The sequence below is a fragment of the Chiloscyllium punctatum genome, chromosome 29 (assembly GCF_047496795.1).
Source record: "Chiloscyllium punctatum isolate Juve2018m chromosome 29, sChiPun1.3, whole genome shotgun sequence".
Taxonomy (NCBI): Eukaryota; Metazoa; Chordata; class Chondrichthyes; order Orectolobiformes; family Hemiscylliidae; genus Chiloscyllium; species Chiloscyllium punctatum.
Window position 1 is genome coordinate 77,495,770 of NC_092767.1, and position 26,187 is coordinate 77,521,956.

The window sequence follows — 26,187 nt, forward strand, 5'->3', positions numbered from 1 at the left end:
GAGAAAGTAAGAAAAAGTTTGGATCGGGGCTATGTATTTTTGATGGCTCTGGTCCAGAACAACTTCTGTTTAACCCGGGCCCTCTGCTGATCGCTGCATTTCTGAGAGGGAACAGTTCCTCCCTGTCTAACCTGTTTGAAAACTAGCTGCATTTTGGGAAGCTGTTGGATAGTATTCTCTGTGAAGGCTAGAGGCAAGTAGACAATAGGTGACCTCCAGGTACTCTGAGGTAAACAGGGATTAGATTTCTCCTGAGTCCCAGCTCACCAAACGGTTTTCCCTCTGGGGGCTGGTGAGGGATGGACCTTTGGCACAGTGGAGTTCCTTCACTTCAGGTGATCCAGTTCCACCCTTTCAGAAGACCTGTGATACCAATCTGAAAAGCTCACTCAAAAAATTAACCCCCCCCCCCCCCGTATTTCTCTCCACACAAGCTCCCAAACCTGTTGAGTTTCTCTAGTGGTTCTCAAAGAGTTAAACCTCAAGGCTAAAGAGATCAAAAAGTATAGGGCAAGCAAGTTGAAACAGGAGACTGAGTTGGATGGTCAGCCGTGGTCACGTTGAAGGGCGGAGCAGGCTCGAAGGGCCGAATGGCCTCCTCCTGTTCCTATTTTTCAACAAAAGACTGAATAGTTTATGGTTCCCTTCCCCTTGGGAAAGAGAACGCAGATGGGGTCAGCCTGATCGAGATTGTCAAAGGCTTCAGTAATGGTTCCTAATGAAGTCAATCAGGAATGACCCAGAGAGGGAGCTGGGAATGTGGAAGTTGATACCGTGGAGCAGGGTGAGGGGTTTGGATTTGGTGAAGGAGAATGAAGGAGAAGCAGATGGGGATTTTTGGAGGGGACGGGGGAGGGGGAGGAGGGCGGTTGGGGGTAAAGGCGGGCTGGAGAGAGGCTGGCGTGGAACAGATGGGCCAAATGGCCCGTTTCTGGGCTGTAAACATGTCAGACCTTTGCCCTTCTCTGCTCAGACCCTTCCTCAGTGAGCAGCTGCTCAGCTGCAAGGTGCATCGCCCAGGACGAGAGGAAGGGGAACTTCACAATCTGGGATCCACCTGGTTGGTTTGGGACATGGTTTTCTCAGGTGCTGGGACAGTCATCCCCCACCCACCCACCTGCTCCGCTCTCCAGGAAGTTTCCTGATGGCCGACTCCTGGTAAAGACCCAAACAACCAACCATAGGAAGCCACGGAGCGATGGACCAATCCCCTCTCGTGACAACGTCACGGGTTCACGCTCCAGCATCAATTTCTCCTCCATCGATGCCACATCACGGAATCAGGGTGGGAGCTGATGGCATTGCCATTGGATTGTTCACCCAGAGGCCCCGATTCGGATCCCATCACGGCAGTCAGTTTAATTTGAATTTGAATCCAATAAAAATCTGGAATTGAGGGTCCATTGATGATCAACTGTTGGGGAACATCTGCCTCACTAATGTCCTTTTGGGAAGGAAATCTGCCGTCCTTCTGTGGTCTGGCCTACATGTGACTCCAGACCCACAGCCTTTAGGCTACCATGCTTGCCTAGCTGGTGATGCCCACATTCCCTGAATGAACAGGCTGTTGTGGTGCAGTGGCAATGTCCCTACCTCTGGACCAGAAAGCACAGGTTCAAGACCCACCAGAGATGTGTCACAGCAGTGTTTTTCCTCTCTCTCTCTGTCTCTCCGCATAGATACTGCCTGCCCTGCTGAGTTTCTCCAGTGAGGTCTGGGTGTGTATGTGTGTGTGTTATGACACACCATCCACCATCTACACATTCACTGAGGACACCGCTGCTGTGGGTGAGATAGGTCCAGGAAGGAGATGCAGTGTTTGGTGGACTGGTGTAAATACAACAATCTCTCCCTCAACCTCAGCAAAACAAAGCAGCTGGTCATTGACCTCAGGAAGCAGAGTGCAGGGCCTGCCCCCTGTCTGTATCAATGGGGTGGAGATGGTCAGGAGCAACAGGTTCCCGGGAGTGACCTTCACCAACAATCTCGGAGGTAGTGAGGACTGCAGATGCTGAGATCAGAGCTGAGAGTCTGATGCTGGAAAAGCACAGTCGGTCAGGCAGCATCCGAACAGCAGGAGAATCTGTTCCTCAGATGCTGCCTGACCTTCTGTGCTTTGACAACAATCTGTCCTCGTCCGCCCACGTTGGAATGATTGTGAAGAATGCTCAGCAATGCCTCAGGAAGCTGAAGAAATTCAGCATGTTACCAACTTTTACAGACGTACCCGATCCAGATGCACCATGGCCTGGTACAGCAGCTGCTCTGCCCAGGACAGTAAGAAATGCCAGAGAGCTGTGAACACAGCCCAGTCCATCGCACAAACCAACCTCCCATCCACTGGCTCTGTCTACACTGCCCGCTGTCTCGGGAAAGGAACCGACATTATCAAAGACCCCTCCCACCCCGGTTATAATCTCTCCCACCCTCTTCCATCAGGCAGAAGATACAAAAGCTCAAACACACGGGCCGACAGGTTCAAGAACAGCCTCTCCCTCTCTGTTGTTATTCTGCTGAATGGAGCTCTCAAATTTTAAATTTAGTGTTGATCTCACTCACTGTGCACCTTCTCTCCAGCTGTAACATTGTATTCCTCACTCTGTTCCATTACCCTCCTGCACCTGGTATGGTTTGATCTGCCTGTACTGCACACACACCAGAACTTTTCACTGTGCCTAGGTACATGACAATAACAAATCAAATCACATCAGATTCGATGGGCTGGATGGAGCTCCTCTCGGTCTAACGGGTGGTTAGAAGAGCCCCCCTACAAACCCAGGTTTTGGCCAAGTGAAGAAAGGCCCTGACCTGTCAGTTAGGGTCCTCAATCCCCGGTTAAAGAGGTTTTCATTAAGGCTAACCCACCTGCTTCCCTGGTGGGAGTAGGTGACCTTCCTGTGCCTGTAACCCCAGGTCAGTCAGAATGGCCATTGTGTGGATTTGGCTCGGAGCACCAACATGATGCCCAGGCTCATTCTCAAATTTGCACCTCACTGGGTTTAGGGACCCTTCTCGTCTGTGGGTGCTCGGTCTCCCAGGAAATGAACTTTCCCCCTAATTAGTCATTGGCATCAGCTGGGGGGGGGTGGCCTGATCAGGAAAGAGTTAGAAAGGTTCCATGTTTTTCTTTAATCCCAGTGAATTCATGAAGGCACTGCCCACAGCCAGTTCAGGTAAGTACTGTTATAACGCGATGGTTCTGTTCTTGTGCAAACCCCATGTCACAGAAAAATCGTGTTTTAACAACAGCGCTTCAAGTGTAGGTGATATAATCACGTTACAGCCAACACACATTTTGGAAGTTTGCACTTTAGAAACAGTGTCCCCAATTCGTCAACCACGTTACAGCAAATTCACGTTGACAAAACCAGCGTTATTTCAGAACAACCTGTGTCTGCAAGTTGTTTAAAATGCAAAGTTAAAAATCACGCAACACCAGGTTATAGTCCAACAGGTTTATGTGGAAGCACTAGCTTTCGGAGCGCTGCTCCTTCGTCAAGTGGTTGTGAAAGCTAGTGCTTCCACATAAACCTGTTGGACTATAACCTGGTATTGTGTGACTTTTAACTTTGTCCACCCCAGTCCAACAGCGGCATCTCCAAAATACAATAAATAAATTTAAAATACAACATGGTGACTGTGTTTGGGGCAAAGACACTGAAACTTGCACCACGCCACCATCCAGTGGCCATAGCCTGCAACTACACAGCAATTGATACAGGAGAAATGACAACATTGCCAGGTATCGAGGGAAATATTAACAAGGTGGAAATAGAAAGCATGCACAAAGGGAATACTAGCACATGCTCTTGGTTACATAGAGGGCTAGAACGGTAACAGGACGAGGCAGGGTAGATGAAGGGAGCGTGTTCCCAATAGCAGGTGCATCCAGAACCGGGGTCACAGTCTGTGGATTCAGGATGGACCATTTAGGATGGAGATGGGGAAACATTTCTTCACCCTAGCGTGGGGAGCCTGTGGGATTCATTACCACAGGAAGGAGCTGATGCCAAGAGGGTGGCACGGTGGCTCAGTGGTTAGCACTGCTGCCTCACAGCGCCAGGGTCCCAGGTTCAATTCCAGCCTCTGGTGACTGTCTGTGTGGAGTTTGCACATTCTCCCCGTGTCTGCGTGGGGGTGCTCCAGTTTCCTCCCACAGTCCAAAGGTGTGCAGGTCAGGGTGGATTGGCCATGCTAAGTTGGCCATAGTGTTCAGGGCGTGCAGGTTAGGTACATTAGTCAGAGGAAATGTAGGGGAATGGGTCTGGGTGGGTTACTCTTTAGAGGGTAAGGGTGGATCTGTTGGGCCGAAGGGCCTGTTTCCACACTGTAGGGATTCTATGAAGACATTGAATGGCAGCCAGATATAGCACTTGGGGGCAAAGGTTATTGGGAGAAGGCAGGATTAGGCTGTGCGGCTGGACAATCGGCCATGAGGGGGATGAATGGTAGGGCAGTCCTCGAAGGGCCGAATGGCCTCCTTCTGCTTCTGTGTTTCTGTTTCTGATTTACGGTATCTGCAGTTTTTGTTTTCGGTTTTTAATCTCAAAGCACTGGGAAGTTGACCCCACACCATGGGAACTGCAGTGGGGCCAGATCACCATCAGCTACTTCAGGGAGAGTTAGGGATGGCCCACAGTGCTAGCAAACAGATGAAGGAATGTAAGAAGCTTTCACTAGCAAATACCAACTGGACGGGGTTCCACCTGAAGGAGGACTGAGTTCCTTCAGGGGTATTTTGCCAGTGCCCTCGGTGGGCTTTAAACTTACTCTGCAAGGGGGGAAATGGGGATTGGAGTGCTGCTGGAAAAGCACAGCAGGTCAGGCAGCACCCAAGGTCCTGTCCTTTTCCAACATCACTCTGATCTCCAGCATCTGCATTCCTCACTTTCACCTAGGGGAATGTGGGGACCAGGGGGGAATATTGTCCTCAAAATCAATTTCAAAGCACCTTTAGACAGCAAGGCATTGGCCCTTTTGCCAGCCCTGAGCTGTCCTGGGAAACTCCATCCTCAGAATGCAACCACAATGGTGTCGGAATCGAAGTTCTCAGAAGCAGATTGAAGGATATGATAGCTGGATTTGTCTGAAGTCCCGCTGACTGCATCGGCTGCTGCCTGTATGATAACGGCTAGGAATGGGGCCGATCTATCACTTCTCAGAGGGTTAGATGTGTGAACCGCAGATGAGACATGCACCTTACTCGAATCAGACGCGTGAAAGTCTTTTCAAAAAGGATGTGGAGTCGATCATTTGGACTTCTGAGCGCATCCGGCTTTTCAACAGCCAACAGGGATGTAACTGAACAATACTAACGCAGAGGTCTGGACTAAGGTTCAGGGAACAGAGACCACAATTCCTGGGATTTCAGTCCAGCCTGACCACAGCCTTACACTGTATCAGTGCAGATAGTGTCAGCACAACGTCTGAACACAGAAAGCCCACAACATAGAGGACTGAAAGCTGACAGTAAATATCGGAACGTTTTGAACAGGCTCAGATTTGTGCTACAATTCCAAAACATGCATGCACCATGCTCTTGCCCGAGATCATTGTTTTACTGATGAGGAGTAATTGAAAACTACAAACACGCAATCGTAATGTGAATTTAGTTGAAGGGGTATGGTATAGGTTGAGAAACACATCCACACTCACATTAACGTCGAAAGGAAGATTGACTGACACACGATTTCGCACTGACATTAATATGTATTCACAGCAGGACTCTCGTTGCTCACGGGTTCATGTCTTCCACGATTTCAGAGAGGCCAAAAATGTCTGTACGCCATTGCTGCACTCGTTCACCTCACTGCAGTAATGTGACACACCGAGCTCTCCCACTCTCCTTCCAATAGGAGAGTTTATATCAATACTGAAAGACAGCCACTTTCAAGGCTCATTCAAAACAGTAACCCTCCAAAGTGCGGCGCTCCCTCAGCACTGACCCTCCTAAGTGCAGCACTCCATCAGCACTGACCCTCTGACAGAGCAACATTCCCTCAGCACTGAACCTCTGACAGAGCAACACTCCCTCAGCACTGAACCTCTGACAGTGCAGCACTCCCTCAGCACTGACCCTCCGACAGAGCAACACTCCCTCAGCACTGACCCTCTGACAGAGCAACACTCCCTCAGCACTGACCCTCTGACAGTGCGGCGCTCCCTCAGCACTGACCCTCCGACAGAGCAACACTCCCTCAGCACTGACCCTCTGACAGTGCGGCGCTCTCTCAGCACTGACCTGGAAACTGCGAGTGGGGATAAGTGTTTCTTTCAGATTAGTGACCTGTGACCCAAGGAATTCCACGGTGATCAGTATTGGGACCCCTGCTGTTTCCAATGTTTATTAATGAATTGGAGGAAGGAGCTGAATGTACTGTAGCCAGATTTGCAAATGAAACCAAAATAGAAGGAAAGGCAGTTTATAGTGAGATTTGTGAGGTTCAACAAGTGGGCAAAAGGAATATAATGTGAGAAATTGTGAAGTTGTTCTTTTTGGAAGGGGCAACATTAAGAACAGCATATTATTTAAATGGAGAAAGACTGCAGAAAACTGCAAAACCAGCTCACCCCCACCTTCCCAAGGGTCAGTTAGGGATGGGTAATAAATGCTGGCCCCAGCCAGTGACCCCCACATGCCCTGAATGAAGAAAAGCCAGAATTCCAGACTTTAGACCCAGTAACTAGAACCGTGGGTCATGTTGGCGATCTGAGAGACCTTGGGTTCTGGTATATAATTGTTTGAAGTTTGCTTCACGTCTAGGCAGGGTGGTTAAGAAGGTGTTTTGCACGTTTACTTTCACTGCTCAGACCTTTGGGTGAGGCGACTTCTGGAGTATTGTGTCCAATTCTAGTCGCCCTGTTACAGGAAGGAGATTATTAAACTGGAGAGGGTTCAGGAGAGATTTACAAGGATGTTGCAAGGTCTGGAGGGTTTGTGTTATAAGGAGAGGCTGGATAGGCAGGGACACTTTCATTGGAGCATTGGAGGCTGAGGGGTGACCTTACAGAGGTTTATAAAAGCTGGAGGGCCATGGTTAGGGTAGCTAGACAAAGTCTTTTCCCTGGGTTGGGGGGAGTCCAGAACTAGAGGGCATAGGTTTAGGGTGAGAGGGGAAAGATATAAAAGAGACCTAAGGGGCAACTTTTTCACACAGAGGGTGGTACGGGTATGGAATGAGCTGCCAGAGGAAGTGGTGGAGGCTGGTACAATTGCAACATTTAAAAGGCATTTGGATGGGTATATGAATAGGAAGGGTTTGGAGGGATATGGGCTGGGTGCTGGCAAATGGGACTAGATTGTTTTCGGATATCTGGTCATCATGCACAGGTTGGGCTGAAGGGACTCTTTCCGTGCTGTACATCTCTATGATTCTCCATTTTAAATCTGCCGCCCTTAAGGTTAAACCTGAGGGCTCAACGTAAGTAGGGTAAATCTCCCTCTCGTTCGAAATGTAAAAACGCTCTGAACTGATTTGAAAATCTTGTGTATTGCACGTTTCCTCGAAGCTATTGCCTGGGACACGTTTTGGGCCACAAAACTCTTTGTCAAGAGTATTAAAACTTTAAGGAAACTTTGGCAAATTCCACAAGAAGAGCCGACAATCACTCTGGAAAGTTCCTGAGGGTGGAGGTTGAGAGGTGAGGAGATTTCCTTCGGTTAATAACGTGGGTGGCCTTGCTGACTGAGAGCAGGGCTCAGGGGTGGAAGGGGAGGGGAGGGAGAGAGAGCTGCCCACAGTTACTAACTCTCTCAGCAACAACTCCAAACATATTCATTCATTCAGTCTAAGAAACAAAATTCATCCAGCCTCCGAACAGCGTCCGAGCAGCAGGAAAGTGAATGTTTTGTCTGGAAACCCTTCATCAGTCCTGACTTTCCTGCTCCTCGGATGCTGTCTGACCTGCTGTGGTTTTCCAGCCTCACATCCAGAGCTTAGAAATGTGTTGCTGGAAAAGCGCAGCAGGTCAGGCAGCATCAAAGGAGAAGGAGAATCGACGTTTCGGGCATAAGCCCTTCTTCAGGGCTTCAGTCACATCCATTGACTCCTACACTCTGCAGCTGCAGTCCTTACTCTCTCCAATGAGCCTCCGGTCTGTAACACAGCCCAATAACAGAGCCTCACTCACACACTGTAATGATCTACATACCCTGCTGTTCCTCTGCACTTGCTGGATTCACAAAGAGAGAGGAAAGCAACGTTAGCAATTGTTGCGAAGAGAGAATTATGTTTTGCTCTAATGTGATTTGTCAAATTAACAACAGTCCAGTTATCTGCTCTTGCCTCGATAGTTCATCGCTCTCCCCAGGACCTGTTAGAAATTAATAAAGAACATTAACAATAACACTATACATCAAAGCCTACATTGACCTCAGGGAACAACACTAGTATTTAATTACACTATAAGACAGTAAGACATAGGAGCAGAAATAAGACCATTCAGCCCATCAGGTCCTATCCGCCATGACTGATCAATTTGTCATCACCATTCTCCTGCTTTCTCCCCATAACCCTTGATCCCTTTGATACTCAAGAACCCATCTATCTCCGTCTTAAATATACTCAGTGACCTGGCCTCCACATCCTTCTGTGGAAGTGAGTTCCATAGATTCCCCACCCTCTGGTTGAAGATGTTTCTCCTTATCTCCAGTCTAAAATGGAGAGTCATAGAGACATACAGCACGGAAGCAGTCCCTTCAGCCCAACTCGTCCATGCTGACCCAGATATCCTAAACTAATCTACTCCCATTTGCCAGCACTTGGCCCATATCCCTCCAAACCCTTCCTATTCATATACCCATCCAAATGCCTTTTAAATGTTGCAATTGTACCAGCCTCCACCACTTCCTCTGGCAGCTCACTTCATACACGCAACACCCTCTGCGTGAAAAAGTTGCCCCTTAGGTCTCTTTTATATCTTTCCCCTCTCACCCTAAACCTATGCCCTCTAATTCTAGACTCCCCCACCCCAGGGAAAAGACTTTGTCTATTTATCCTATCCATGGCCCTCCAGATTTTATAACCTCTATAAGGTCACCCTTCAGCCTCCGAAGCTCCAATGAAAATGTCCCTGCCTATCCAGCCTCTCCTTATAACACAAAACCTCCAGACCTGGAAGCATCCTGGTAAATCTCTCCTGAAGCCCCTCCAGTTCAATAATCTTTACTCTAAGGCAATGTCCTTGGGTTCTCGTCTCTCTTACCAATGGAAGCATCTTCTCAACATCCACTCTGTCCAGACCATTCAGTATTCTGTATTTTCAGTTAGTTTCCCATCGGGTCTAAGCCCAGAGTCCTCAAACATTCCTTATACATTAAGCTTTTCATTCCTGGGACCATTCCCGTGAACCTCCCCGAACACGTTCCAGGGCCAGTACATCTTCCTGAGATATGGGGTCCAAAACTGTGCATAATACTCCAAATGTGGTCTGACCGAGCCTTACAGAGCCTCAGAAGTACATGACTGTTTTTATATTAAAATCCTCTCAAACTAAATGCCATCCTTGCACTTGCCTCCCTAACTACTGACTCAACCGACAAGTTTACTTTGAGAGAATCCTGGACTAGAACTCCCAAGTCTCTTTGTGCTTCAGACTTCTGAATTTTCTCCCCATTTAGAAAATAGTCCTTGCCTCTATTCTTCCGAATGAAGTGCACGACCTCACACTTTCCCATGTTATACTCCATCTGCCACTTCTTTGCCCATTGTCTTCACGTGTCCAAATCCTTCTGCAACCTCCCCACCTCCTCAGTGCTACCTGTCCCTCAACCCATCTTTATATCATCTGCAAACGTAGCCAGAATGCCCTCAGTTCCTTCATCTCGATCGTTAATGTATAAGGTAAAAAGTTGTGGTCCCAACACTGAGCCTTGCTGAACACCACTTGTCATCGGCTGCCATCCTGAGAAGGATCTTTTTTATCCCCACACTCTACTTTCTGCCATTCAGCCCAGCTTCTATCCATGCTAGCACCTTGCCTCTGACACCACGGGCCCTTATCTTACTCAACAGCCTCCTGTGCGATACCTTGTCCAAGGCCTTCTTGAAATCCAGGTAGATAACATCCATTGACTCTCCTTGGTCTAACCTGCTTGTTACTTCCTCAAAGGATTCTCGCAAATTTGTCAGGTATGACCTCCCCCTGATGAAACCATGGTGAAAGTCGTGCTTTTACACTGTAACATGCGGCAGGAAATGTAATCCAATAAACCTAGACTCCAAAGTTGGAAGAAACTGTTGGAACCGTTTGGTTCCAGAGAAAGTCTCAAGTGAAGGAAAAGAGACAGAGAGAGTTACGAAGGGGACCCCATTGTTCTGGTCTCAGGGTTATCGAAAACACGGCCAGCAGTCCCGGGATTAAAACAGCTGGTGGTCAAGGGGAGGAACTGAAAAGGTACAGAGATCCCAGAGCATTGTCAGACAGGATGAGGTTACAGGGTGAGGTTGTGGAGGGATCGGAAAAGGGAGATGAAAATCTTAAGCTGGAGTGAGGAGGTGGTGGGTGGAGCATGGAGAGAGGCTGTACAACAGGAGACAGGATGTTTGACTCCCAGGATGATAGAATGGTCCAGCGTGAGGGATAACAAAGACACTGGGAAGCTCAGAGAGACACAGGGACCTTGGGATGTGTGTCCATGGATCGCTGAGGTGGCAGGACAGGCTCGTAGCCCGAATGAAGATACCAGACAGGACACTTGCCTTAATCAGAGATGGCATAGGTTATAAGAGCAGGGGGGTCATTATGGAGTTGTACAGGACTTTGGGGAGGCCTCAGCTGGATTTCTGGTCATAGAATCAGAAAATCCCTACCATGTGAGAGCAGGTCATTTGGTCCAAACTGACCCTGTGAAGAGTCTCCCATCCAGACCCAGACCCCTACGTTATCCCAGTAATCCCCATGGCTAAACCACCTAGCCCGCATACCCCTGTACACTATGGGCAATTTCCCATGGCCGATCCACCCCGACCTGCACATCTTTGGACTGTGGGAGACACGGGGAGAATGTACAAACTCCACACAGACAGTCACCTGAGGCTGGAATCGGACCCGAGCCCCTGGTGCTGGGAGGCAGCAATGCTAACCACTGAGCCACTGTGCTGCTCTACAGGAAGGATGTGATTGTACTGGAGGGGGTGAGGGGGAGATTCACCAGGATGCTCCCTGGGATGGAGCATTTCAGTGACAGGGAGAGGCTGGATAAGCTCCGCTTCTTTTCTTTGGAGCAGGGAAGGCCGAGGGGGATCCTGATAGAGGGGTATAAGGTTCTGAGGGGCAGGGGCAGGGGGATGGGAAGCAGTTGGTCCCCTAAGTCGAAGGGTCAATAACAAGGGGGCATCACTTTAAAGTGAAAGGTGGGAGGTTTGGGGGGGGGGGGGGATTTGAGGAACACCTTTTTCACCCAGAGGGTGAGGGGGGGGGTTCTGGAATGCTCTGGTGGGGGGGTGGGGGGTGGGGGTGAGGAGGGGAACCCCACAATGTTTAATAACTACTTGGACAAGCGCTTGGAGGGTCATAACATTCAAGTCTATGGGGCTAGTGTGGGAAAGTGGGACTACTGCAGGCATAGTACAGACTTGATGGACTGAAGGGCCTCTTGTGTACTGTGTGATTCCCTGGATAAAGGTTTAGGCTGAAGGTAGTTGCTTCAGTCCATGTCGATTTCGATTTCGATTCAGACTGTGACTGTCCTCATCCTATTTAACCAGGGGCAGGGGAGCTGAGGTAGATCCTGCACTTACCCACTGTCTGCCCCATGTAACCCTCACTGACCGGAAATAGTTTAATCAGATGGATGTGAGTCATGGAGAAGAAACATTGAGGTTGACGATGAAGACCCTTCCTGCTGCCGTGATTAAATTCAGCAAATTCAAATCCGAATTCCACTCGCCTGTTTAAATATTCACTGCGCTTAACGAGGTATTTTCCTATCAGGCACAAGTTCACTGGATATTAACCGTTTGGAGATTAAGTTTAACCATATAGACACTGAAAGCACAGGCAGATAATAGAATCACAGAATCATACAGCACAGAAACACACCCTTCGGCCCAACTCGGCCATGCTGATCAGATATTCTAAGCTAATCTAGTCCCATTTGCCAGCACCCAGCCCATATCCCTCCAAACCCTTCCTATTCTTGTCCCCATCCAAATGCCTTTTAAATGTTGTGATTGTACCAGCCTCCACCACTTCCTCTGGCAGCTCATTCCATACACGTACCACCCTCTGAATGAAAATGTTGCCCCTTAGGTCCCTTTTAAATCTTGCCCCTCTCACCCTAAACCTATGCCCTCTAGTTCCCACCCCAGGGAAAAGACCTTGTCTATTTATCCTATCAATGCCCCTCATGATTTTATAAACCTCTATAAGGTCACCCCTCAGCCTCCAATGCACCAGGGAAAACAGCCCCAGCCTGTTCAGCCTCTCCCCATAGTTCAAACTAAATAGTCAAGTTGCTCAGAGCGTTCATTGTAACCCTACTCCATCAGGTGAGGTTCCCTTCACTGAGAATCACTTAGGTGCTTTTACAATCAACTCTCTTTCACTGGGTTACACTCTGGGTTCTGACTCAGCGGCTTTGTTGGTTCAAATCCTACATCAGTGAATTGTGTGCAAACTCTAAACTGATATGCCCCATGCTTCACTTTTATAAATGGGTGGCTCAGTGGTTAGCACTGCTACCTCACAGTGCCAGGGACCCGGGTTCAATCCTATACTCAGGTGACTGTGCGGAGTTTTCACAATCTCCCCGTGTCTGCGTGGGTTTCCTCTGAGTGCTCCAGTTTCCTCTCACAGTCCAGAAATGTGAGGTCAGGGTGGACTGGCCCTGGGAAATTGCCCATAGTGTCCAGGGATGTGCAGGCTAGGTGGGTTAGCCATGGGAAAGGCAGGTAGGATTATGGGGTGGGTCTGGGTGGGATGCTCTTTGGAGGGTCAGTGCAGATTTGATGGTCCAAATGGCCTGTTTTTGCACTGCAGGATTCTGTGATACATATTGTGCTTTTCAGATCAGACATTAATCTGAAACCCTGCCTATTCTTGCAGGTGGGAGTTGATGATTGCAGGCTCACTGTTCTGATGAAGAGCAAGGCAACTGTCCATGACTCCTGGCCCAATATTCATCCTGAAAAATCGAATATAGGAGCAGGAGGAGGGAATGTGCTTACTCCAATCGATATGATCATGGCTGATTGTCCGCCTGGGTCCATGGAACCTGCTCTCTCCCCTACATTCTTTCATTCTTCATTACTCCCTTGACTGATACAATGCTCTGAGGTATTGCAGGATGCTATCCAAATGCAAGGGTTGCTTTTCCCCCTGTCTTGGCAGTGAATGGCTTGAAGTGCTCATGTGCTGAGGTGGTAGGTCAGCAACTGATGTCACATGACTCACTCCACATTGATTTGGAGAACACTACTGGGGGGTTACACTGTTGAATGTTACTGGGGGGTTACACTGTTGAATGTTACTGGGTGGTTACACTGTTGAATGTTACTGGGGGGTTACACTGTTGAATGTTACTGGGGGTTACACTGTTGAATGTTACTGGGGGGTTCCACTGTTGAATGTTACTGGGGGGTTACACTGTTGAATGTTACTGGGGGGTTACACTGTTGAATGTTACTGGGTGGTTCCACTGTAGATCGTTACTGGGGGGTTACACTGTTGAATGTTACTGGGGGGTTACACTGTTGAATGTTACTGGGGGGTTATATTGTTGAATGTTACTGGGTGGTTACACTGTTGATCATTACTGGGGGGTTACACTGTTGAATGTTACTGGGGGGTTACACTGTTGATCGTTACTGGGGAGTTACACTGTTGAACGTTACTGGGGGGTTACACTGTTGAACGTTACTGGGGGGTTACACTGTTGAATGTTACTAGGTGGTTACACTGTTGATCGTTACTGAGGGGTTACACTGTTGAATGTTACTGAGGGGTTACACTGTTGATCATTACTGGGGGGTTACACTGTTGAATGTTACTGGGTGGTTACACTGTTGAACGTTACTGGGGGGTTACACTGTCGAATGTTACTGGGGCGTTACACTGTTGAATGTTACAGGCGGGTTACACTGTTGAACGTTACTGGGGGGTTACACTGTCGAACGTTACTGGGGCGTTACACTGTTGAATGTTACAGGCGGGTTACACTGTTGAACGTTACTGGGGAGTTACACTGTTGAATGTTACTGGGGGGTTACACTGTTGAATGTTACTGGGGGGTTACACTGTTGAGTGTTACTGGGTGGTTATATTGTTGAATGTTACTGGGGGGTTACACTGTTGAATGTTACTGGGGAGTTACACTGTTGAGTGTTACTGGGTGGTTATATTGTTGAATGTTACTGGGGGGTTACACTGTTGAATGTTACTGGGTGGTTATATTGTTGAACGTTAATGGGGGCTTACACTGTTGAATGTTACTGGGGGGTTACACTGTTGATCGTTAATGGGGGGTTACACTGTTGAATGTTACTGGGGGGTTACACTGTTGCTCGTTACTGGGTGGTTATATTGTTGAATGTTACTGGGTGGTTACACTGTTGAACGTTACTGGGTGGTTACACTGTTGAACGTTACTGGGTGGTTACGCTGTTGAATGTTACTGGGGGGTTACACTGTTGAATGTTACTGGGGGGTTACACTGTTGAACATTACTGGGTGGTGACAGTGTTGAACAGGATAGGTCAGAGTCAGCATGGATTTATGAAGGGAAAATCATGCTTGACTAAACTTCTGGAATTTTTCGAGGATGTAACTCTGAAGATGGAGAAGGGAGATCCAATGGATGTCATATACCTGGACTTTCAGAAAGCATTTGATAAAGTCCCATATAGGAGGTTAGTGAGCAAAATTAGGGCACATGGTATGAGGGGAAAAGTACTGACATGGATTGAAAATTGGTTGGCTGACAGGAAAAAAAGAATAGTGATAAACGGCTCCCTTTCGGAATGGCAGGCGGTGACCAGTGGTGTGCCGCAGGGATCAGTGCTGGGAGCGCAGCTTTTTACAATGTACATTAATGATATAGATGAAGGTATTAAAAGTAATATTAGCAAATTTGCTGATGACACAAAGCTGGGTGGCAGGGTGAAATGTGAGGAGGATGCTAAGAGATTACAGGGTGACCTGGACAGGTTAGGTGAGTGGTCAGATGCATGGCAGATGCAGTTTGATGTGGATAAATGTGTGGTTATCCACTTTGGTGGCAAGAACAGGAAGGCAGATTACTACCTAAATGGAGTCAAATTAGGTAAAGGGGCAGTACAGAGAGATCTAGGTGTTCTTGTACATCAGTCAATGAAAGCAAGCATGTAGGTACAGCAGGCAGTGAAGAAGGCTAATGGCATGCCGGCCTTCATAACAAGAGGAATTGAGTATAGAAGCAAAGAGGTCCTTCTGCAGCTGTACAGGGCCCTGGTGAGACCGCACCTGGAATATTGTGCGCAGTTTTGGTCTCCAAATTTGAGGAAAGACATTCTGGCTATTGAGGGAATGCAGCGTAAGTTCACGAGGTCAATTCCCAGAATGGCTGGACTATCTTATGTTGAAAGATTGGAGCGACTGGGTTTGTATACGCTTGAGTTTAGAAGGCTGAGGGGGGGGGGATCTGATTGAGATGTATAAGATTATTAAAGGATTGGACACTCTGGAGGCAGGAAACATGATTCCGCTGATGGGTGAGTCCCAAACCAGAGGACAGTTTAAAAATAAGGGGTAGGCCATTTAGGACAGAGATGAGGAGAAACGTCTTCACCGAGAGAGTGGTGGGTGTGTGGAATGCTCTGCCCCAGAAGGCTGTGGAGGCCCAGCCTCTGGATACTTTCAAGAAAGAGTTGGATAGAGCTCTTAAGGATAGTGGAATCAAGGGTTATGGAGATAAGGCAGGAACAGGATACTGATTAAGGATGATCAGCCATGATCATAATGAATGGTGGTGCTGCCTCAAAGGGTAGAATGGCCTACTCCTGCACCTATTGTCTATTGTCTCTTGAACGTTACTGGGTGGTGACACTGTTGAATGTTACTGGGTGGTGACACTGGTGAATGTTACTGGGTGGTGACACTGGTGAATGTTACTGGGTGGTTACACTGGTGAATGTTACTGGGTGGTGACACTGGTGAATGTTACCGGGTGGTTACACTGGTGAATGTTACCGGGTGGTGACACTGTTGAATGTTACTGGGTGGTGACACTGGTGAATGTTACTGGGTGGTTACACTGGTGAATGTTACTGGGTGGTGACACTGGTGAATGTTACTGGGTGGTTACACTGTTGAATGTTACTGGGTGGTGACACTGGTGAATGTTACTGGGTGGTGACACTGGTGAATGTTACTGGGTGGTTACACTGGTGAACGTTACTGGGTGGTGACACTGGTGAACGTTACTGGGTGGTTACACTGGTGAATGTTACTGGGTGGTTACACTGGTGAATGTTACTGGGTGGTGACACTGGTGAATGTTACTGGGTGGTTACACTGTTGAATGTTACTGGGTGGTTACACTGGTGAATGTTACTGGGTGGTGACACTGGTGAATGTTACTGGGTGGTTACACTGGTGAATGTTACTGGGTGGTTACACTGGGCAAGAACACACAGGCATCTCCAACCAATGCCCATCCTCTGAGGTTCACAATAAAGGAGAGAGAATAAATTGTGAACATTTGCAGAGAACCCCGCAGTTATTGGAATATAAAGGACAAGGCATTCAGACAGAACATTCACTTCTTCTCCATTTTCACCAGGGGAGCCAGTTAGTGAGCTTTTACTGGGTTACAAATCCACCTAACAATGAGAGAATTAGCGATATGTTTTCCCTGATTGAGGCAGTGAGTCAGCAGTCCATTTACGTCGTCAGCTCCTGAGAAATGCATTGTATCTTTCAGCCTGCAGCCTCAGAAATAAATAGGAGCTGTGTTTATGTTACAAGAAAAAACAGAAATGGAGCTACTTCTGTGTGTGCGTGTGTGTGTGTGTGTGTGGTGTCTGTGTGTGAGAGAGAAAGTGTGTGTGCATGTGTGTGTGAGAGAGAGTGTGTGTGTGAGAGAGAAAGAGAGTGTGTATGTGTTTGTCTGTGTCTGTGGGTCTGCCTGTGTGTGTGTGTGTGTGTGTGTCTGTGTGGTGTGTGTGTGTGAGAGAGAAAGTGTGTGTGTGTCTGAGTGTGTGTGTGTGAGAGAGTGTGTGTGTGAGAGAGAAAGAGAGTGTGTTTGTGTTTGTCTGTGTCTGTGGGTCTGCCTGTGTGTGTGTGTGTGTGTCTGTGTATGTGTATGCATGTATGTCTGTGTGAGTGCATGTGTGTATGTCTTTGTGTGCATGTCTGTTTGTTTGTATATGTCTATGTGTATGTGTGTGTGTGCGAATGTGTATATATGTCTGTATGTCTGAGTGTGTGTCTGTGTATGTGTGTATGCATATGTCTGTGTGAGTGTGTGTATATATGCCTGTGTGTGTGTGGCGGGGTGCGGTGAGTGTATGTCTGTGTCTGTGTCTGTATATATGTGTGTGTGTGAGTGATTTACACATGGATCAGACACACTTGTTCACGAACAGTGACATTGGATAAAATAGTTCTATTTTCAGTGAACAGTGTGAATATGGAGAGAGCAGGGAGCGGTCAAACCTCTCTGTGTTTGTGGAATTTGTGAAAAGGTGAATGGGGATTCTGAAATGATAAACTCACCAGGGGGTTCACCAGACCATGGGACTGCTCTCTCAGAGTGAGATGACTGGGGATGGTTTAACCAGGGGGTCACTGTGCCTCAGGTGAGGGGAGAGGTTGGGAAGGAGAACCCTTCCTGGTAATCTCAGGCGGTCTGGGAATTGAACCCACACTGTTGGGGTCCCTAAGAAACAGGAACAGGAGGTGGCCATTCAGCCCCTCAAGTCTCTGCCATTCAATATCATCATAATGGACCTACATGCTTCGATTCCTCATTCCCCAGGCCTGCACTCTGAGGGACACTCTCTCAATCCAAAACGTGAACTTTGATTTCTCCCAACAGGCACTGCCTGACCTGCAGAGATTTTCCAGCAATATTTCGGAATGTTGTATCTTTGCCACTCTGTCTGTAGTATCTTTGCAAGGAATACTTTCCTGTCTTGTTTTGAGGAAGGGGACGAACTGGGTAGTTTCTCTGATTATAGAGATTTGTCGGTTTCGAAAACCCATCCCAACACCTAACAATAAACTTAAGTCTTCAAATTGAAGGTGAATTGAAATGGAATTAGAAAACTTTACCGGGGGAGCAGTGAGGATCAGGAATGCACTGTCTAGAGATATGGGGGAGGCAGGTTCAACAGAGAAATCCGAGGGAATGGGCAGGGGGGATACTGGGGAAAGGCAGCAGATTGGTACTGAGTCACATAAGTGGGCTCGGGTGAGGAGTCAGGCTGCTGATGGTGTGATCTAACACCTACCTCCACTTTCTTTGCAAAATGACAACAATGTCTACCAACCCAGTGGGCGTTGGATTGTGGTAAATTGGTCTCTCAGGTTCTAAGAGGCGCTTACGTGAATGTAAGGCTTTCCTCGAAGAAGCCAGGGAGCGAACACCAACACAAGCAGTGCTTCACAAACAAACCTCTGGCACCATCATCCAGCCCCATCACCCAACCCCATCACCCAACCCCATCACCCAACCCCATCACCCAACCCCATCACCCAACCCCATCACCCAGCCCCATCACCCAACCCCATCACCCAACCCCATCACCCAACCCCATCACCCAACCCCATCGCCCAACCCCATCGCCCAACCCCATCGCCCAACCCCATCGCCCAACCCCATCGCCCAACCCCATCGCCCAACCCCATCGCCCAACCCCATCGCCCAACCCCATCGCCCAGCCCCATCGCCCAGCCCCATCGCCCAGCCCCATCGCCCAGCCCCATCGCCCAGCCCCATCGCCCAGCCCCATCGCCCAGCCCCATCGCCCAGCCCCATCGCCCAGCCCCATCGCCCAGCCCCATCACCCAGCCCCATCACCCAGCCCCATCACCCAACCCCATCACCCAACCCCATCACCCAACCCCATCACCCAGCCCCATCACCAAGCCCCATCGCCCAACCCCATCACCCAACCCCATCATCCAACCCCATGACCCAACCACAGTACGCAGCCCCATCACGCAGCCCCATCACCCAGCCCCATCACCCAGCCCCATCACCCAGCCCCATCACGCAGCCCCATCACGCAGCCCCATCACGCAGCCCCATCAACCAACACCAACACCCAACCACATCACCCAGCCCCATCACCCAGTCCCAAAACCCAACACCATCACCCAGCCCATTCACCCAGCCCCATCAACCAACCCCATCACCCAGCCCCATCACCCAACCCCATCACCCAGCCCATTCACTCAGCCCCATCACCCAGCACCATTACCCAACCCCACCACTCAACCCCATCACCCAGCCCCATCACCCAGCCCCATCAACCAGCCCCATCACCCAGCCCCATCACCCAGCCCCATCACCCAGCCCCATCACCCAGCCCCATCACCCAGCCCATCAATTAGTCCCATCATCCAGCCCCATCACCCAACCCATCAATTAGTCCCATCACCCAGCACCATCACCCAACCCCACCACTCAACCCCATCACCCAGCACCATCACCCAGCCCCATCACCCAACCCCATCACCCAACCCCATCACCCAACCCCATCACCCAACCCCATCACCCAACCCCAACACTCAACCCCATCACCAAACCCCACCAACAAACCCCATCACCCAACCCCACCACCCAGCCCCACCACCCAACCTCATCACCCAACGCTATCAGCCAACCCCATCACCCAACCCCACCACCCTACCCCACCACGCAGCACCATCCTACAGCACCACCACCCAACTCCATCACCCAGCCCCACCACCCATGGCATTATACAGAGGGAGGGGATCATGGTGTTATATCGAGTGAGGGGATTACGGTGCTTTATAGAGTGAGGGGATCATGGTGTTATATCGAGCGAGGGGATCATGGTGCTTTATAGAGTTAGGGGATCATGCCGTTATATACAGTGAGGGGTTCATGGTATTTTATCGAGTGAGGGGATCATGGTGTTATATAGAGTGAGGGGATCATGACATTATAAAGAGTGAGGGGATCATTGCGTTATATAGAGTGAGAGGTTCTGGGCGTTATATAGAGTGAGGGGATCATGGTGTTATATAGAGTGAGAGGTTCATGGTGTTATATAGAGTGAGGGGATTATGGCATTATATAGAGTGAGAGGTTCATGGCGTTATATAGAGTGAGAGGTTCATGGTGTTATATAGAGTGAGAGGTTCATGGCGTTATATAGAGTGAGAGGTTCATGGTGTTATATAGAGTGAGAGGTTCATGGTGTTATATAGAGTGAGCGGGTCAGGGAGTTATACAGAGTGAGGGGGTCAGGGTGTTATATAGAGTGAGGGGATCATGGTGTTAGATAAAGCGAGGGGATCATGGCGTTATATCGATCAACAGGACAGGAAAAAGGCTCTTCAGCCCATCGTGTCCCTAATGGTGATAAACAAGCTCCTAATTGTTATCATTGCGAGAGGAGAGCAGTGATTCCAGATTCAGGTGGAAGTTCCTGTTGACCGTCAGTGAGTGAACATTTCTTTAGAACTGGCTTGGCTGAAATTACCTTTTCCCTCAGATGAGGGTATTTCAAAACGTGGAGATACAGATTTAAGGTGAGAGGGGTCATGAGGCAAATTTTGTACACAGAGGGTAATTCGTGTGTGGAATGAACCTCCTGTGCAAATGGATGCCTTTGCAATTACAATGTTTGCAATTACAATGTTGAAAGGATTTTTGAATGGATACATTAATAGGAAAGGTTCAGAGGGATAGGGCCTGGGGCAGGAAGCTGGGACTAGTTTAGTTTGGGATTCTGGTCAGCATGGACTGGTTGGGTCGAAGGGTCAGTGTCCATGCTGTATAGTGTTGGATCCTGGTCTTTTAAGCGCAGTGCCTCTGTTAAACAAAGCATCCAGAAATAATACCAGGAGGAACAAAACTGATCAATTTCCTCACTCAATCAAATGAAGCAAGTCTGAGAAATGGATCTACAGAAACAGGCCATTCAGCCCATCTTCTGGGGCTTCCGCTCCTTGCCCACCCTCTCATCATCTCACCCCATCTTCGCTTCCTTCTATCCCTCTCTCTCCCCTGGGTTTATCCACCTTGGTCTCCCCTCCACCTGCCCCATCAACACCACTCCCCTTCACCCCTCCCTGTGGGAGTCAGTCCCACATTCACCCCAATCTCTGCGAGGTGGCCGGTGGGGGGGAGGGAGATTTCTCCTGAACTCTAAAATGGATTTACTTGTGATTGTTTTAAATTCCTGGACCCTTTCATTCTGCTTCACACTCTCAGAAAACATCTCTCGACGTCTGTGCGACTTCAGATAATGTTAAAGCTTGAGATTGATTCGTTCCCTCAGCCTTTGTTGTCTGTTGTCTCGTCCCAGTCACTAGCGATTAGCAACCACACCAGATACACCAGGATATTTCCAGAGGAACCCTCTGATCTGCTCTGAGTATCTCCTGATTTCTCTCCAATCCCCAACCATCCTGTTCCACACTCAGAAGTAAATAATGCTATCAGAAGGATGTTGTGAAACTTGATAGGATGCAGAAAAGCTTTACAAGAAGTTGGAGGGTTTGAGCTACAGGGAGAGGCTGAACAGGCTGGGGCTGTTTTCCCTGGAGCATCGGAGGCTGAGGGGTGACCTTATAGAGGTTTATAAAATCATGAGGGGCATGGATAGGATAAATAGACAAGGTCTTTTCCCTGGGGTGAGGGAGTCCAGAACTAGAGGGCATAGGTTTAGGGTGAGAGGGGAAAGATATAAAAGAGACCTAAGGGACAACTTTTTCGCACAGAGGGTGGTACATGTATGGAATGAGCTGCCAGAGGAAGTGGTGGAGGCTGGTACAATTGCAACATTTAAAAGGCACCTGATGGGTATATGAATAGGAAGGGTTTGGTGGGATAAGGGTCAGGTGCTGGCAGGTGGGACTAGATTAGGTTGGGATATCTGGTCGGAATGGATGGGTTGGACCGAAGGGTCTGTTTCCGTGCTGTGTGTCTCTATGACGATGGTTCCTACTCTCGGTTATGAGCAATATTAAACTGGAATCAGAAATATTCTCATCAAATCTGACGAGGAGGGGCTTTTGTGGACAGTGGTAGTGTCCTTACCCTGAGCCAGTACACCTGGGTTAATTAACCATTTCTCCTGAGCTGTGCTGTAAACCACCTGGAGAGGTTTACCCTTCAAACAGAATGGACAAGATCAGAATGGGATTGTGGATTTTGGACCAAGCTGCTGTAAACTGGGGAAACTGTTTACCAAATCCTCACAGAAGGCAGTGCCAATTGCAAGGTCATCCACATTAAAACTTAACCCCTTCCTTTGCACTGAATTTCCAGTATTTTCTTTTTTTTTTAATTTTAGAGAGTTCTCGGATTTTCAACATCTGCAGTCCCTGAGCGCGGGTACACCCTGCAGGGGGAGCAGGAAGGGTCTGTCAAAGTGCTAGCAGAGGTACCAAAAGAGGGCTGAATGGCCTCCTCCTGGACTGAACGGTTGGCTGAGTTTTGTCACAATACAAAGAAGGTTTGGATGGAATTTTGGGGAGATATTGGTAAGTTGAGGGTGGGGGGGGGCGAAAGGACAGGAAATAAAGGGCAGGGGGCTGTTTATAAGAATGATTGCGGAGATGAAGGACTTATATGAGGGAGCGTTTGAGGACTCTGGGTCTGTACGCGATGGAGTTTAGAAGGATAAGGGGTGATCTAACTGAAACTTCTAGAACACCGAGGGGAGGAGATGTTCCCATTAGTAGGAGAGACCAGGACCCGAGGGCACAGTGTCAAGGTGAAGGGACCTCCTTTTAGGACTGAGATGAGGAGGAATCTCTTCAGCCAGAGGGTGGGGACTCTGTGGAACTCTTTCCCACACAGAGCTGTAGAGTACTGTGCACAATTCTGGTCACCCTGCTACAGGAAGATTGTTATTAAATTGGAGAGCATGCAGAGAAGATTTACTAGGATGTTACTGGAGCTAGAGCGTTTAAATTATAAGGACAGGCTGGATCATTTGTCATATCTTTCCCTGGAGCATCAGAGGCTGAGGGGTAACCTTATAGAGGTTTATAAAATCATGGGGGGGGCATGGATAGGATAAATAGACAAGGTCTTTTCCCTGGGATGGGGGAGTCCAGAACTAGAGGGTGTAGGTTTAGGGTGAGAGGAGAAAGAATTTAAAAGGGACCTGAGGGGTAGCCTTTTCACACAGAGCATGGTGCATATATGAAACGAGCTCTTAAAATCCAGACAGTGTGGAGATAGGCCATTCAGCCCATCAAGTCCACACTGACCCTCCAAAGAGCATCCCAGCCCCTACCATACCTATGGCTCCCACCTAGCCTGCACATCACTGGACACTGAAGGACAATCTCCCACAGCCAATCCACCCTAACCTGCACATATATAGACTGCGGGAGGATACCCACGCAGACATGGGGAGAATGTGCAAACTCCACACAGACAGTCACCCAAGGCTGGAATTGAACCCAGGTCCCTGGCGCTGTGAGGGAACAGTGCGAACCACTGACCCTCCTCAGGCTGGTACAATTACAGCATTTAAGAGGCATCTGGATGGGTACATGAATAGGAAGGGTTTGGAGGGATATGGGCCAAGTGCTGGCAAATGGGACTAGATTAGGTTGGGATATCTGATCAGCATGGACGGGTTGGATTGAAGGGTGCTGTGTGACTCAATGGCTGTGGGGACCTAGTCATTGAGTGCACTGAAGATAGAGATAGATCGGTTTTGGGTTAGGAAGAGTAATGCAGGAGAATGGGGTTGAGAAACATATCAGCCACGACCGAATGATAGAACAGACGCGGTGGGCCGAATGGCCTAATTCTGCTGCTGGTGTGGAAAAGCTCACCTGATGAACATGATGATGCCGACTCTGGCGATATCCTGATGCAGGACCACCCAGGATTGCCGAATAAGCTCTTTCTGCTGCTCGGACAGAGGCAGAGGGGGGTCAGAGTCCGAGGCTATCAGCTCTGACCCTGCTGCCTCTGAGCGAGGAACCGGACCGTTCACATCCCCAGCGGCTTTCCCGGGATCGAGCCCAGTCCCGGACAGAGCACAGCCCATGATCGACCCTAGCACTCCCCACCCCCCCACCCCCCAAAAACCCCCCACACAAACCCCCGAGATTAAATTCCCAACCGACCGAGAAATAAAAAAGATTCACTTGTTATTAAACCCCCAGCATCTCTCCTGAGCTGCAACCCACTCAAAGCGCTCCCATCCTCAAATCCGGGCGAGTTAATGATTCCCAGCCCACCTTCCCTTAAACCCCCTTCCCCTGAAATTCCCCAATCCCGGAGAAAGCCGCACTCGGAGCCGGAAACAGCCCGGGATCGAACACGCTGCTCTCGGGGAGACTGAGACTCACACAGTCCCTTCAGAGACTGAGGGAACAGAGCACAGCATCAACACCGACAGCAAGGGGGAGGAGACGGGCTGGGGAGGGCTGGGGAGGGAAGGGAGGGCTGGGGGGGGGGGAGGAGAGAGAGTGTGGGAGTGGGGAGGGAGACAGAGTGAAGGAGGAGAGAGTGAGGGATGGAGAGGGAGGGATGGAGAGGGAGGGATGGAGAGGGAGGGAGGGAAGAGAGTGAGGGATGGAGAGGGAGGGAGGGAGGGATGGTGACGGAGGGAGGGAGGGAAGAGAGTGAGGGATGGAGAGGGAGAGATGGTGAGGGAGGGAAGAGAGTGAGGGATGGAGAGGGAGGGAGGGAGGGAAGAGAGTGAGGGAAGAGAGTGAGGGATGGAGAGGGAGAGATGGTGAGGGAGGGAAGAGAGTGAGGGATGGAGAGGGAGCGAGGGAGGAAGAGGGAGGGAAGAGAGTGAGAGATGGAGATGGAGGGAGGGAGAGTGAGGGATGGTGAGGGAGGGAAGAAAGTGAGGGATGGAGAGGGAGGAAAGAGAGTGAAGTGGGGAGAGGTTGAGGGGGGAGAGAGGGAAGGAGGTGATAATCGGGTAGAGAATGGGGGATGGAGAGAGGGAGAGAAAGGGAGAATGGAGAGTGAGGTGGGGAGAGAGTGGGAGGGTTGAGAGTGGGAGAGGACAGAGAGGGATTGGAAAGAGTGAGCGATGGAGTGAGATTGGGGAGTGAGTGAGGGATGGATGGAGAGAGTGAGGGGTGAGAGAGTGAGGGTTGGAGAAAGTGAGAGAGGGAGAGAGATGTCAGAGGGAAGAGAGGGGAGACAGAGAAAAGGAGGGGGGGGGGAACCAGAGAGAGAGGGGGAGAGAAGATAAAGGGATAGAGAAAGGTTGTGATGGGCAAGGGAAAGAGAGAGGGAGGTGGGGGCAAGAGAGGGAAGATAAAAAGGAGAATGTGGGAGAACAGAGGGAGGGAGGGAGAGGAGGGAGAGGAGAAGTCAAGGAATACAGTGCCAGGGAGAAGGAGGGAAGGGGGAGAGAGAGGGGGCTGCAGACAGAGAGAGAGAGAAATAAGCAAAAAGAAAGTGAACATCAGGGAGAGGGCAAGTGAGGGGAAAGAGAGGGGGGAGATAGAGAGAGGGGAGATAGAGAGAGGGGAGATAGAGAGAGGGGAGATAGAGAGAGGGGAGATAGAGAGAGGGGCAAGGAGAGGCAGAGCGAGAGAGTGGGGCTCAGAGGGAGAGAGAGAGTGAGACTGAGAGATGGAGACAGCATTGGAGAATTAGTGGGGGGGGTGGGGCAGAGAGAATGAAGAGATGAGAGAAAGGCGCCTGTTGGGGAGAGACAGAGATTAAAGGGACGATAAGAAAAGGTGATAGGAGAGAGAGAGACAGGACGAGAAAGGAGTTTATGATGGAGTAACAGAGTGGGAGAGTGAAAGACTGAGTGACAGACAGAGTAAGGGAGAGAGTGAGTGAGTGAGTGGGGGAATAGTTGAGAGTAAAGAGAATGAGAGGCTGACTGAGTGAAGGTGTGGGTCTGAGCGGAGGAGTGAGAAATGGAGAGATGAGCGAGGGAGAGAGGGTGGAGTGGGACTGACTGGGTCAATGTTCACTGAAAGATCCTGTGCCCGGGGGAGGTCAGAATCCCAGTAGGTGCAGGGCTAGGATTGGCAACCACCCACTGCATCCACGTCACCCCCCCA

General features: G+C 49.4%; 1 protein-coding gene across 1 annotated transcript in view; it reads right to left on the reverse strand.

Moving 5' to 3' along the window:
* The window catches only part of xgb (x globin), a 62,707-nt gene extending 38,505 nt beyond the window's left edge, over positions 1–24,202 (reverse strand). The window contains exon 1 of the mRNA XM_072549539.1: positions 23,974–24,202. Within this exon, the coding sequence (XP_072405640.1) occupies positions 23,974–24,191 (218 nt within the window). The 5' untranslated portion in view covers positions 24,192–24,202. The remainder of the gene's footprint in view (positions 1–23,973) is intronic.
* Between the last annotated feature and the right edge of the window lie 1,985 nt (positions 24,203–26,187).